The sequence below is a fragment of the Pipra filicauda genome, unplaced genomic scaffold (genome assembly GCF_003945595.2).
Source record: "Pipra filicauda isolate LSUMZ 115617 unplaced genomic scaffold, ASM394559v2 scaffold105_size2325265_pilon, whole genome shotgun sequence".
Classification (NCBI taxonomy): domain Eukaryota; kingdom Metazoa; phylum Chordata; class Aves; order Passeriformes; family Pipridae; genus Pipra; species Pipra filicauda.
The window spans coordinates 1,074,509-1,089,408 of record NW_024103496.1 but is presented as its reverse complement, the minus strand read 5'-3'; the positions used below and the strand labels follow the sequence as shown (position 1 = coordinate 1,089,408).

At 40.2% G+C, this 14,900-nt stretch overlaps 1 protein-coding gene across 2 annotated transcripts; it reads right to left on the bottom strand.

Moving 5' to 3' along the window:
* Window positions 1-2,155: 2,155 nt before the first annotated feature.
* On the bottom strand, window positions 2,156-14,132 carry STEAP1 (STEAP family member 1). 2 transcript variants are annotated; one of them, XM_027749205.2, is made up of 5 exons: window positions 11,195-11,894; window positions 10,632-10,736; window positions 8,198-8,710; window positions 6,580-6,744; window positions 2,156-5,026 (listed from the first exon to the last, which is right to left on the bottom strand). In XM_027749205.2, exons 1-5 carry the CDS (start codon window positions 11,222-11,224, stop codon window positions 4,769-4,771), a joined length of 1,071 nt encoding a protein of 356 aa, XP_027605006.1. In that variant the 5' UTR covers window positions 11,225-11,894; the 3' UTR covers window positions 2,156-4,768. The 2 variants fall into 2 exon arrangements, with proteins under 2 accessions (XP_027605006.1, XP_027605005.1); XM_027749204.2 differs by lacking the exon at window positions 11,195-11,894 and adding an exon at window positions 13,797-14,132 and having other exon boundaries at window positions 4,423-5,026.
* Window positions 14,133-14,900: the final 768 nt, after the last annotated feature.

The following is a 14,900-nucleotide window of genomic DNA, read 5'->3' as shown; positions in this document are numbered from 1 at the left end:
AATTTTTAGACTCCTAAATCATTACGGAGATGCTTGAGGAGCCTTGCAAATGGCTTATGTTTTTCCAATTCCAGCTTCTTGTTTATTTTCTTTTTAAGAATTTTCTGTTAGAACATTTAGAACATTTTTGAATTAATGAGATGCACTGTTCAAAAATTATTCTGGTACATGCACAGGTACAGACAAGAGAGAAATGCAATTCCACGTGACTGAAAAAAAAAGGCAGAGAAATAATTACAGATGGTTATGTGGCCAGTTAGAGATAGTTATGTGGCCATTCCTTAAGTCCAGCAATAAGATAATTCTCAGCATTCCAAGTAATGGAGATATTCACATGGAAAATTCTTTTTCAGTAAAGGACATTCAAAAAACCAGTATAAGCATGTGTATAAAGACTGCACTTGACTGCAAACTACAAATTTGACTGTCCAGTTCAAAAAAACCCCACACTTGTCTCACTACTTATTAAATAGTGAGCCCAATGGATAAAATTTAAGGACTAAATATTCTATCAGTAGCAGTGGTAGAATTCTACCAGTCCCACAGAGACTACACAGCTTTAACTAGGTCAAAGACATAGCATATTTATCCCAGCAATATACTTTCATGCTCTGAAGATGAAATATACATAAAAAGAAACAAAAAAAGACAAACCAACTATCTTCTGCTGCATCATCTTTATTGGAAGTAGCTGTGGTCTTTTTTATGTTTATAGAATTTTGTCCAGTGATTGGTTTTATATATTTTCATTTGAAAATATCTGAAAATTTATTATGCCTACTTAATAAATTAACCTCACTACACCCATTCAAATGTTACATTCAATCTACAGAAAAGGTCAAACGATGCATAAATTGAACCCTGATGCAACTGAATTCGATGAGACTTGTTTTAAGGAGTCCAAAGTCTCACCAAAAGGAATAATTTTGCCATCAACAACAGAGCATGCTGATGGGATCAAGAACTCCTGTCACTACCAAAAAAAATCAGTGGCATTGGTCAGCCATTGTCAGACACAGTGACTACAGCAGCTTACATTCTCTAGAGGTGGATTCAGCATGTTTTCAAAAACTGGTCTTTTTGTTTTGTTTTGTTCTTTTAAATTATTCATTTAATGTCATTTAAAGAAAATCAGCTTAAAAGAAAGCAGTTTGAATTTCAAAAATGGTTAACATAACATTTTATGTTATTGAGGGACAGTACTAGAAACCGTGGATGTAGGAGGAAAGATGTGGAGACGTGAGATAATCTCTACAAATGAAACCACAAAGCCCACAGTCATGTAGAGGTCAGTCAGTTTTATACGGTTTTTGATGACAATTTCTAGAACACATTTGTGCCCACTGATTCATGGAAAACTAAGGACATGACCAATAAGTGAACCAATGAAATATTCTTGCTACTGAAATAGGATGAAGTAATTTAAGTCTTGACTTTTAGGAGCACTTGGAACGATGCATTTTAAGCTGGTTTCAGTTACACTGCCTCTTTACGCCATTCCTCTTCCCATCCTCCCTGCTGACATATGTGCAGGACTGTCAGGTGAATCAGACTTGTGAATGGATCTGGCTGAATCATTCTTTTTTCTCCATTACTTTTTGACTGGATCCATTGCCTTGGTCTGATGAACTTCACATCCTTAAAGACTTGCAGAACTGAGAACAGAGAAGAGTGGCCAAAGGGAAGGACAGCTTACAGTAATTGCTGCTGTCAACAGGAATTTGCATTAAATCATAGCCAGCACAGCCCTGGCTTTAGCCTCCTGACCACTGACTGTTGGTATCACTTCTTGGGAATAGTATTCTGGATATGACTACCCCAGGTGAACTTGGCATAAAATTCCTCAAACCCCTTCACCAATTTATGAGTGTATCTCCAGAGTTTGAATTCTGTGTCTCTCACTTAAATATACTGGAGATACGTAACAACTGAAAGAAGTACTTTGCAGGCCTTGTAGAGGCATTGCAAAACCACTTCTGCTAGAGTGACAGATTCTGTTTTCTTCTTTCCTTTGGAGGCTCCAGGCTCTTCACCAATATGGAGAGAATGGTTCTCCTTGACTGAAGCCATTTTTATTGTTCATATCAGCAGCTTTTCTAGAGTCTACTGTGCCTTTTTACCTTTATACCCAGGATGTATATGACACAATGGCAGATACAGCATACATTGAAGCATTTATTGATGCAGAGATTTATAGAAGTAATTAGTGTTATACAAATAAGTGCCTAAAATGTGCACACACATTGATTTAATGTATTATAGTAGATATAGGCGTATTAATACACTGAATTCTGAAATAGGTACATAAACATAAATTAAAAGGTACATATGCATTTAGTTTAATTAGTGTTGAACTAAATCATGTCTGTTACAAAGGGAGAAATTAAATACTGTCAATGGCATTTTCTTCTGTAGCCTTTTATAAACCCTACATGAGCCTCCTCCCTCACTGTTGTATCTGAATGCCTTAAAAGCTTGAAAATAGAATCATAGAATCACTTAGGTTGGAAAAGACCTTTAAGATCATCGAGTCTAACCACAAATCTAACACTGCCAAACCCACCACTAAACCATGTCCCTAAGTGCCACATGTACATATCTTTTAAATACCTTTGGGGATGGTGACTCAACCACTTTCCTGGGCAGCCTGCAGACTGGGAAGTGAGTTACTCAGAAGTAGTTTACTAAAGACCTACAAAGCAGGGAAGAGGCTTGATCAGAGGTTTCACGTTCTGGCTATATGCATTCAGTGGTAGTTTCTAGAGAAATGGCTAGATGTGACACAGAAAACCCGGCTGCAAACAGTAGGCTCAAAACAATCAGTAGGGAAAAACATGCTTGAATGTTTGGATGTCATGTGTGATTTTCAGAATATCTTTTGTAGACTGTATGCAAATTTCAGCTGATAGAAGACACTTCTGTGTTTGTTCCTGGACAATGCTAGAGAGAAAAGTCTGAAGTGTGCTTAATGTCCCCAGCTGAACGGTGACCATAAAAGGTCAGTTTGTATAGTATGTGATGATCTTGAAATTGGTTTTCACCTGTAATTTATGTTAGGAATTCAACCCATATTAACTGATTGAAATGAATGAAGTTATGCTAGCTTACACTACCTTCTGTAACAAGTGCATAGAGCTTATGACTTATAAAAGATTTGATTTAGCTCATTTATAGAAATGTAAATGCAAAGGCATTGAGAACCACATTTTTCCTGTTCTGTTAGAAATTTCTTAGATTAACATTGCAGACTAGCTTCCTGTATTTTAGAGTTTTTGCCTCTGTCACGCATTACTGGTTTGATACACAATGCCACTCATTTCACTCTATATTATACAGGCCACCATGTCCCCACTTATTTTCACAGTGCTACATTATCTGCAAATAAGGCCAACTTTTAAGTTGCAATAATCAACTTGTAATAACCAGGGAAATGCAAAATGTAATATCCCTGTATCTATTTAATTTGTCTGTTATTTATTCTCAGTGTAAAAGTCCACAAAGGTACAACGGAATCATTAGCACCATATATTAGGCATACATTGTTTTCCTGTTTGTTTTAATACCAGAGCCATTACCAATTACAATTCTCAGTCAGATGATTCCAGCAACAGGTGGCAGCAACAGTCCACATCGTAGTCAGCTCCTTCAGGGAGACGGGCAGAAATGTTCCTGATGATCGCTGACAATAATTACTACTGAATAACATATTTTAAAACAGATACTAACAAATTAGTTATTCATTTAAAAATTCAGCCAGACCAATGTAACATAAGGAAAGTGAGGTTTAATGAGCTTATTAAAGTTATTATGAAAATTTCTGCAAAAGCAAATGCATTTGGAAGCCATTTTACATGGAAATCTCACCAAATCAATGGCAAGGTTCAAATGTCTATTTTTAATGTTTTTCTTCTAGTCACACAATTGTGCTGGCCCTAGAGTAAACAGTAAAACACATTTACCTGACCTGAGTTATCCCACTGGAATAATTTGTGTGAATAAAGTTTAGCACGTGTCATGGGCTGCAGGATTAGGTCAAAAGCATGGAAAATTTCCAGCATCAAAAACAAAAGAATGTGTTCATGGAATAAAAAATGGGAAATGTTTTATGGTTTCAAGTAAACAGAGACACACCTAGTCCTGCATAAGAGGGAGATCTGAGTTTAAAAACTCTTTTTTTAAACTGTGCCCAAGCCTCAGGATATATTTACCTTGTAAAGTTCCCTGCAATTCTGCTTGCCCAATTGTCTAAGTTCAAGACCTGGAGGGAATACACAGTTTCTGTCTGGCTCATGTGCCAAGGTCTCCATTCTGCAGACTGTAACATAGGATGCAGGTGACAAGGGGGAATGGTTTTTGTCCCATTATAATACTGAGATTTAACAAAGGAACACATGAAGCAGAAAGCATTCCTGGGTTCTGTGCTGTAATAATTTTTTAACTTTGTGTGGTCATCTGGAGCAATGATTTACGTTTGTTTTTGCCTACAAAAGAATTAGGATTGAGACAATGAAACCCTTGGATTTTAGAAGCAGTGGGTCAGAAGAAAGAAATGATCAAATACCAAAACACAGATTAAAGTGTAAAATAAATGTTTCCATCTTCTGTCTTAGAAAAAGTCAAAATTGCATCAAGTATGCCATACTCCTGAAGTCAAAATGAAAAGTGAAAAAGAACCATCTATAGAAAATGTGCAAACAGAGCTCATGAGTGAATATTTCATGGCCTTGAGCATATTTACATACATACATAGGAAATATTCATATTTGATCTACAGTCTGGAAGTCATGCTGGTTTGATTGGTTTGTGTGTTAGCTTCCCAACCACACCTAATCTTTCTTATCCTCTTCCTAAAACATGGGAGGAGCAGTATACATTTACAAAGCAGAACTACAATAGGAAGAAAAACTGCTATCATAAATGAAGGTGGTGTATACCAGATAAATTGGTTAACATCGACCCACTTATTCCAAGCAAACACCAGTGCGTGAACGGTGCATAGGAGCAAAGCTACATATCCCATCTTGCTCTGAAAAAGAGAAAGAAAACAGTAAGCTATTTATTTTTTCCCAACTTGGCAAAAAGAGTACTCTGCTAAGCAAGTATGGAAATCAGGAAGGGCTACAACCAACAACATGCAAGTTAAAGAAAAGAGACCATCGGCTTTGAACTAAAATGTAAGAACTACAATTCAAGAATCCAACTGTACCCCTCTATGCCACTGTAAAAGAAAACAGATGAGGCCCATTTTTCAAGCCATGATATTTAGCTAATATACAGAGGAGATTACAGGCTATTCCTGAAAAAGGGTCAATTCTCAGTATTTCAATTTATAGATGTCATATGTATCCTAAATTACTTTATTTTGGTGATAAATTATTCTGAGTTCAAAAGCAGATATATAAAGGGCTTAATTGATTTAAGCTAAATTAAAATCACAAACTACTAAGTCTAGTACTATGACACAAGCAATTGCACAGCTACAGGAAACTCAAGTCTTTCATCTCACATACAGTGATAAATTTGGCTTAGGTTGTCTACCAAATTCAGGAGTAAAGGAAATTTTAAGCTAGAGTTACTAGTAATTTTGAGTTTCTTGTCACTTAACAATCTTGTATTCATCAGTGAAGTCAGAAACTACTCCATGTTACAGAATCTGATTTTTGAATATAAAAGTTATTTGTTTATAAAACAAGTCTATCACAGTAGGGTTACTCTTCTGGGTTTCTTCACCATAGTCTTTCAGTACTGAAAGGAGTCACGCATTTGAAAACTCCCTCCTCACCTGTCCATATTCTCCGTACACTAGAAAACTTCTCTTACAAATGATGGACTTCAAAGAGTGTGCAGAATATCAAATCTACTAATTGCAGACACTTCAGATCTACTTTTAAAATTTAAATCAAATTTTCAAATGCCAGGTACTTAGTAGGTTATTGAATTTTCAGGCTTTGGTGTTCAGGGGCCTAATTGAACACTTGCTTAACTCTAGTGTGATCATACTGATGTCAGCAGAAACACCCCTGATAATTACTGCATATGCTATAAGAGAATTAAGAGCAAACCTTGGATGAAGGAAACAAGCACAGCAGTAGCAAATGCAAGACTGGCTGGATTTGATTATGCATCTGTTCTAGGATGTCTCCTTTTCAGAATACACCCTGCTGTATGGGAACAACATTTACTGGTTTACTACTACCTAATCCCAATTCAGCAGGACACAGGGCATTCCTGAAAGATAAGATGCCTAGAATATTGTGGAAATACCTTCAGCACCAGAGCTAAGGAAAGGTCCTGGAGAGAAAATGCTGCTGGTCAGAAAGTCAAGAGGAGAGAAAAAAGTGGTTTGAGTTCTTTTTCATCCCATTTTATACCCTCAACACCACAGCCTGTTCTCCTGACAAAACAGCAAATGGAAAGAACATTTCTCACAAAGCTATTAACAAAGAGTACAGAACAAACTTTTAGATTCGTTTCACTAACTCCTCTGTGTTTGATATTTCTAACTCCTAATGGTCTTAGCTGATAACACACAGTTCTACAAATGGGGCTAAAGATGTGCAGTAATGACACGATGCGCACCTGAATGTAGTGGAACTCTCTCCAAGTCAAAGAGTGACTGACAGATGGAATTGATGTTATTGCCAACAAGGCCAGCAAAGCAAGTCCCAGAATTCCTAGAGACACATAAATCTCCATTCTCCAAACATCGTGTTCAATCCAGGCATTTTCTTTTCTTTGTTTGACCTGCCAAAGGAACACCATATTTAAAATTACAACTGGCACACTTGGCCATTTGTGTGAAATACCATTTCCCTATTTTCACCACAATATTCAGGAAATAAGCCAAGAAACACAGTATTTTGGTTTGTTTGAATGTCTCTGAATGTAACTGTTATATACTTCTGGTGACAAAGTTTCCAACAGTAACTGCAAAGCAAAGGTGAGCTTTAAGGGAGAAGAACTTAGACTTCATCAGAATCATGGCCCAGGAGGGACTGGTTCTGAAGCCTGTTAAGCTGCCTTCACAGAAGCATAAATCTTGTCTTCAACAAAAAAAAAAATCCATCTATGGCTAAATACCATATCAGGGAGATTATAACAACAGGAAACATATTAACAGCACTATTTCAGGGAGCTAATTCAGCAGGCATTCTTAATGGTGGTATCCTGCCAGGGTAATTGCTTAGTTGTATTTTTTAAAAAAATACAACTTTGAACATTTCTGATTTCAATAAACCGATGTCAAAGTTTCTCCTCTTTATGACTACTTGCACCAGCCCTTTGATGCTGCTAGTGATCACCATGGCATAATATGCTCCAAATATGGTAGTTTCTGCATCTTGGAAACTGGAATCTCATGGAAGTATCTGGTAATCCCTTCAAGTCAGATTACCAGTAAGGCTGATTTCAGAGTTTTCAACAGTTAGTTTGACTGTTTACAGAATTCTTAAAAAGCTGCTAACATCATATTGTGCTTTTAATTAAACTCTAGATCAGACTTTGGGGGTAATAAAAACGTGCATTTCTAGTCTATACCTTATATTGGAATATTCTTTATACTGCAATACTTATGGCACTCAAAGTGAGAATTAGGAACTCTCTAGTCACAGAGAACATTAGAGAGTTTTTCAAGCCAGTTATTACCCATGACTCAGAAGCATTACTGAAGTTCTATTTTTTAACAAGGTAGTGTGCATCAGTTCAATTGTGAAGCAATCAGTGTTCACAAATTTAGTTTGTGGCAAATACCGATTATTGAGATTTAGCTCAGCCCTCCTTCACTGCTGGCTTATTCACTTTGCAAAAAAGATGTCTAGAAATGGTGTGTTCAGTGGTCAGTTTTTGTTGGTAGATTCTACTGGTCCAGAGAAGATTATCCACACTAAACTAATATGTGCCAAAGACTTAAATGTTCCTGTGAGGCAGTTATAATTTTGTGTATTTTACAGAGACAGAAAAAAAACCCAAATAAAGAAAATTACTTAATACACACTGGCATAGCTGTGATGACTCTTGACTCTCTATTACATGCTTTAATAACTAGGTCCTGCTCTGTCCCTTAACAGTGTTCTCTGGGAATCTACTTCAAAATCAAATATGGCAATGAAAATGGCTTTTCCCCATCTGGATTTGCTTGAATGACCCAAACAAGGATTTTCAGAATACAGAAGGGTTGGTGTTTGCGTGCCCATCGTACCTGCTGGAATGCCCAGTTCAGCAGCTTGTATCTGTATGATCTTCTCATTGGATAGCACAGGCTATAGCAGGCATGCATTGAAGCGAAGAAGAAACTGAGAAGTCCAAATTGTTTCCTTGATAACATCCATCTATCCAGCCACTGGGGAAATCTTTTATACTTGGTGCCAAAGTACAGTTGGAAACCAGCAGCTAATATTCCTGGTAAATATACTAGTGCTAAAAGGGTAATTGAAACCACTGGTAAAACTTTGTTTATGACAAGGATTGGAATTTTATAGAAAACATTTTCCTTTCTGGTTATAAAAGGATATATGACATCTCTCATAGAAGTATAAATAAATATTAATAATGAGACCACAGATGCTATCTTCATTGGCAAGTGCCACTTAGGGAACAGATCCTGCTTGCAGTGCTGTTCTGAAGAGTGTTCAAACTCACCAAAATGGTGCGCTTGATGTAAATCAAAAAGTGCAGCTGCTTCTGGTGGATTGGTGACTTGCATATCCACATTCTGGAAATGACAGAAAGCAAATACAAAATGAGTTCAAGAGAAGATTAAAAAATTCAGTAATGACAGTATTTGCCATCATGGCTTTTACACTGTACTGCACTGAAACCATATACAAAATGTATGCACTATTTCAAACAGCATGGTCAGTACTTGAGCAAGGCACTTTTAGCATAGATTTCCCATTCTTCATTATCTGTGGTGATTCCAAAATAGATTTAATTCCAGGAAGTTAACTACACTGCAAGAGAAGAAGGATTACATTATGATTACATTACGTGAAGCATTATTTCAGCTTCTTATGATATGAGTTAGGGATTTCAAATGTCAAATTTCAGCTACAGAATTAATGATGTAGCACAAATAATATGCACAGTAACAGCGTTCAGAGTCTAAAGATAATAAAATATTTCATTCTGTCATAGCTAATTTAATGACATTTAAATGGGGGAAAAGGATGCAATTGGAAATGTTTTGGATCCAGCATGTTAGACCAGTTGCACATCTGTCAACTCCAGCATCACGTCCTGTGGTCTTCTTCCTCTCCTTCACAAATGGAATAGTTTTCTCTTTGGTGAAACTTCATGAAGCTGAGGCACTTCAGTTTAAAAAGCTGAATTTTCTGCTGCCAAGTAAGTATGGCTCACAGATCTTGGCACAATTATCACTGACTTTAGAAGAAGCAAAGCTAGTATAAAAAATTTAGTGTAATATTATAAACTGGTTTAAACTGAGATAATATATTTTAAAAATATCCCTTAGTTTTAGATACATGATCAATATACACACAAAAAGAAAATCCATGTACCAACAGCAGGACACTGCACTTAATGCAATAAAGAGCCAACCATGGGCAGAGAACTCATATGTTAGGTAATAAACATGTAGGTCCTGTGAAACATAAAGTAAAGCTGAACTAATGGTGCAATGGTTCAGTTTTAGAATGCCTGATGTGTCCAGATGTCCAGAAAGCAAAATGGCATTGTCTGTTTTAAGGAAATATTATCTGTGGGTACTACTTGTAAGTAAGGCAAGTAGGTGAAAGCCTCACGTTCATCTTCAATGACACAGAAGGGTTTTGTTTGAACATGAAAATAAAATATGTGCACTGCTATCTTGCTGTAAAATCCTCATTAGAGACGATAGCCCCCCCCAACTCTGACTGTTTTACCTACAGTGCCTCATAGTAAAATTAAAAGGTATATAGTCTTTATGAGAATTTTTTAGCTGAATAGCCACTATGTGTTTATCTAATGATAAGAGTATATATTTGTAACAATGAATGAGTAGCCTACGTAACTTTTATTCTCTAGTCTGTGAAGAAGAGTGTAGACTATGCATTGCAGAACTGGAAGTTGGTATAAATTATACAAAATGAGATTCACATCTGAACCAAAGTTTTATCCAGAGACATACCTATTTCTTGAAGAGATAGTTTGCAAAGCCTAATTCATTATTTCACAGCCTGTGAGGTAGTTCATGTTAGAACGGAAAGTTGTAGCTTGAACTAGTTCTGTGCATCTGCAGTTGCAGAGGCAAAGGATGCTGGAATGGAAAATGGGTGGAAAACTTGCTGAATGCCATGTGGCAATCATGAAGGTTCCTCCAAAGATAGATTTTATATTCCTGTATAAAAATCCGAAATTATTTCTACAGCATTTTGCTCATTGGGTAAAATGCAATTAGCAGCAAACCTCATGTAGTTTTTAGCTGTCCCAAACTTTGTGTATTTTTTATCATGGACTGTGATTAAATTGAATGGGATATTCTTTATCTTTTTATCTCTTCATGTCAATATTGTGACAAGCCTTTAAAACTACTGATGATATGCCAGTGTGATGGGAGCACTGTCTCTGGACAAAATCAAATCAAAGACTGCAATATTCTATGTGACATATGAGCTGCTTTTTTACAGAAACATTACCAAGTAGTTAAGATTTCCTATATTTCTTCTTGGCATGATGTTCTGACTTGCATTCTGATCAATAGCACAATTACCACCTTCCCTCTTCGCCATTGTGGAAATTCCCTGCAAAACAAATATAGGATTTAAAACAGGTTTTGAAATGCCTTACTGGAATTTTAAGGCCTCTTTTCCCTCAAAATGTTTTCTTCCATCTCCTCCACACATTTGCTGGAGAAGGTACAATAAACTAGGGATAGGAAAGTCTGTCCTCTGTGAAGAAGATGGAAAAGCTCAGCTTGTCTTCTGGGTTAAGCAGAGACTAAGAGAGAGCATGAATCAACAGAACACAATCACTGACGAAAAATAATACTTAAGCCTAATGTCCATGTCACCAATGGAATGAATTAATCAATTCAGGCTGCAAGTTTTTAAATTACAATAAATAATTTTGAAATGGCTTACAGAAATAACAGGTAAAACATTATGAAGATGGATTTTGGGAAGTTCGTGAGACTTGCTAATGCAAGAAACCCATGCAAATGTGTTGTTTCTAATATTTTTTAGGTTTAGAATTGGTCTACCTGACAGTCACTGTACAGCTTTAGAGGCATATTCTCCCTTCAGGATTGTCAAGAAACTCAGCTGGAGCTTCACTCATGCTGTTCCAAGGTATCCTCACCACCCACAGGTACCAGCAGAAATGGTTTTAAGCTATTAAGGACTACAAGAAATCAGATGGCAGGAAAAAAGAAAGGAAGAGAATGGATAAACTGAAAGAGATGTTTCTGAAAATCCTAGAATAGCAGGAAAGACAGTATCTTGAAGAGTGTGAAATAACTACAAGGACTGCAAGAACCCTGCAACAAGGACTTCCCAGGCATGCACCACACTGTTGCACACTGCAGGAGGACAGGCACTGGCACCACACCACTGGAAGCTCAGGGTGCCACACCAGAGAGTGATCTTCTGTTCCTACCTTTAAGACAATGACTAGGTAGCTCTTCCATGTACCTTCCTACTGAACAGCTGAATTACTAAACTGTTTTTCTAACTACTGATTCTTTTGTATCCATAAACCTTTTGGGAAATTATATGGACAAATCAGACTTCGACAATTATCCTTTTTACTGTGTCTGGTTCCTTCAGTAGATGAGTCTTACAGTCTTCTACTGTCTGCTATGAGGGTTTGTTCTCTACCAGGTCACCAGGTATCTGAAGCTGAAGTATTCCTTTCCAAAGTATTCTTTTCCTAAGTATTTATCTTTGGATTTTTCCCTCATGCTAGCAAGCTCCCGCTTTGGGCATAACCTTTCAGACAAGTGTTGCAGAGTAGGGTCAACAAGAGCTTCTGTCTGAAGGTCAGGCTGTTAACCCTTTCCTACACCAGCTAATGGAGGGTTTGTATATCCTGCACACAAGAAAGCATGGACTGATGAAGGCACATTTCTGTTTTTTCCTCCTATTCCGAGGGCTAGTCCCAGTGATTTTATCACAAGTTTCGGTGTATCAGATATCTTCATAAAACCTCAGCTTCCGCAGCCCCATGATTACTTAAGAATTTCTACTTCTATATATTTCAATATACAGAATTTGTAGCTGTTACAATGACAAAGAATAATTTGCAAACAGAACTCAGTAGATGTACTTACCTGGAAAAAAAAAACAATACAGTGAACTCCAGATATCTTTTTAAAGAACTCATAATATGAAGGGCAGTCACTGTTTTTGAGCCGTACCTTCTAGCTACCACACTTCCTTAGGGGTCCAAAAGCATAATTTAGATTGGGAAGCTCTGTATGGGAGAGCCTCATTCACCCAATTCTCATGCTGCTATTACTCTTCATTTAGAAAATTAAGAGTCCAGTAATAGCTTCTAGCTAAAGGTTTGTATTGATGAGGATAAAGTAAATGACAACACGATATGAAAAAAAAAAATCTGTGAGCTAGGCGGCCAGCTGCTGATCCTAAAAGCTGATTTATTGGTTCTTTTGGGATACAATGTTCAATACAATGTTAAATACAGCGTTAATAGTTTATGCAGTGGAAGACGGAAAGAAAAAGAAAGTGTGTGTGAACGAATGCCTGTGGTCACCATGGAAATATGGGTTACAGCCATGCAAATGCATGCAAGGAAACACAGGTACCAAACCATGGTAGTCCACTTGGCTTCTGATAACAGTTAACACAAAATTATTTCCCAATAACAAAGCCCACTAATAGTTTTGGAAAACCCTAAAAAAGTACTTATAATTCAGTGGAATTCAGTGAAATAAATTGCCAGAAAGAAGTAATCTAGAGCATGCGTCTTTTTGGAATACATCTGAAAAAAAAAATTAGGAGCGCTGTGAGAGACAAGAGGCTGATCAGTTATAGCCTCATCTAAGTCACAACTGTTATGAAAGAAAGCAGTTTTATTTATGTCCACTCTCAGTGCAGACCCCTTCTGCTCAGGGGGGTCAGCTGTCAGCGAGGATAGAGGACGTCCTGCTGCAGAAAACCAAGTTTCCAACGCTGTGAGCACACTATTGCATTTTGTACCGATAAAACAGCCTCACTGTAACCCAGAACCAACAGCGATCCCCACTGTGCAGACATCACCACGAGAAAACAACATTCCGAGTCAAGGACAAGTTTTCCTGAGTAAGGGGTTTGAGGGCTGGCTCCACGAAAAAAAGAAAAAATGGGTAAAATAAACAGGCTGTGATAATAAGGATGAGGTGATGGAAGAAGCACGGGACAGTGACTGCATCTCTCTCCCTTGGCACTATCGGGAAATGACAGCCTGAAAGTGCTGGGCATGACATGACTGTCTGGCTTCCCAAGTGCGCGCTGCATCGTGCAGGACGGTGTGAGCACTCGGCACGCGAGGCAATAACTTTCCCCGCTCTTCAGAAATTCTGCTGAGCTCGGTGGAAAACCGAGTAAAAGCCCGGAGGAAGGTGGGAGCCGCAGAGCGTCGCTCGGCGTTTCTCCTGGGCCCGAGTGCGCCGGGGGCACTGCCCCTCGGGGAGCCCGAGCCCGCCGCGGATGCCCGTCCCGGCCCGTCCCGTCCCGGCCACGGGGCGGGCGGGGCCCGAGCCGGAACCCGCCGCGGCGGCAGCGCGGCCACGCGGGCGCGCTCGGCCGCCTCCCCGGCGGCTCCGGGCACGGCCGCCCCCTCCCCGCCGCCCCGGGCTCACCCACCTCGGCCCCCGGCAGCCCGGCCTCTCCTCCCCGCCGGAGCTCCCGCCGTAGGGGGCGGCGGCAGCGGCGGCCCCGGCTCGGCTCCGTCCGTCGGGTCAGCGGTGCGGGCGGCGGGGCGGCTCGGGCGGCAAGGCGAGCCCCGGTCAGCAGCGGAGCGCCCGCCGCACTCCGAGGAGGGGAGCGGCGGGGGGGTGCGGCCGGAGCCTCCACCTCCCCTCTCGGCCCCGCCCTCGGCGCCCATCCCGCTGCCCTCCGCGCCGGCGGGGTTCCGCCACTGTCCCGTCCCCCGTCCCGAGCTGCCCACGGGGGACGGAGGAGCGGTGCGGCCTCGGGGTCTCCCCTCGGGCCCCGGCCACCCCAAGGAGCGCCCGCCCTTGGGTCCGCTGGGCCCTGGGCCGGACAAAGGGCGCATTCACCTGCGCCCTCCCCGCCCCGCCGCAGGGAGGAGGAGGAGGAGGAGGAGGAGGAGGAAAAGGCGCCGGGGTGCGGTGCCTCCGCGGGCGCCCTTCGTCTCCCCCAGCCCGACCTCTGCCGGCAGCCCCGCTGTCCCTGCCGGGGCACGCGTGGGTGCACCGGACACGCCGGGGGACCGAGGGCTGCCAGTCCTGCCGGCGGCCCGCAGCCCTTCGGATCCCGGGAAACCTCTCCCTTCAGTGCTTTCTCCCTTCCCTGCCGGTTCTTCCAAGCGTGTCACTCTCCGAGCCTGACAAAATGCTCTATTAATTCCTCCTTCTCATACGATCAGTCCTCACTTTAATTTGTTTTTCCCCAAATACCATGATCTTTTACTTTTTTTTTTTCCTTCTCTGTGCTGGCGATTCTGAAAAGGCAGCTGTCTCCTGAAAGTTTAGTCATTCAATAGCATGAACTATCATTGTCTTGTGAAATCTCTTAGTGGATATTTTGACATTTAGTGGCTTAGTGACATTGCAGAACACATGGCCAGTCTGTCTCAAGGATGTTTTCATGCAGAGCTCATTGTGTCCTCCTCAGGATTTCTTCACAAAAATGATGCCAAGTTCCGTGTCTTTGCATCTTGGGAATACATTTTTGTCTCCTTTTCAGTAGATGTTAAATGAACAGAGACTCCAGCTGAATGCTACA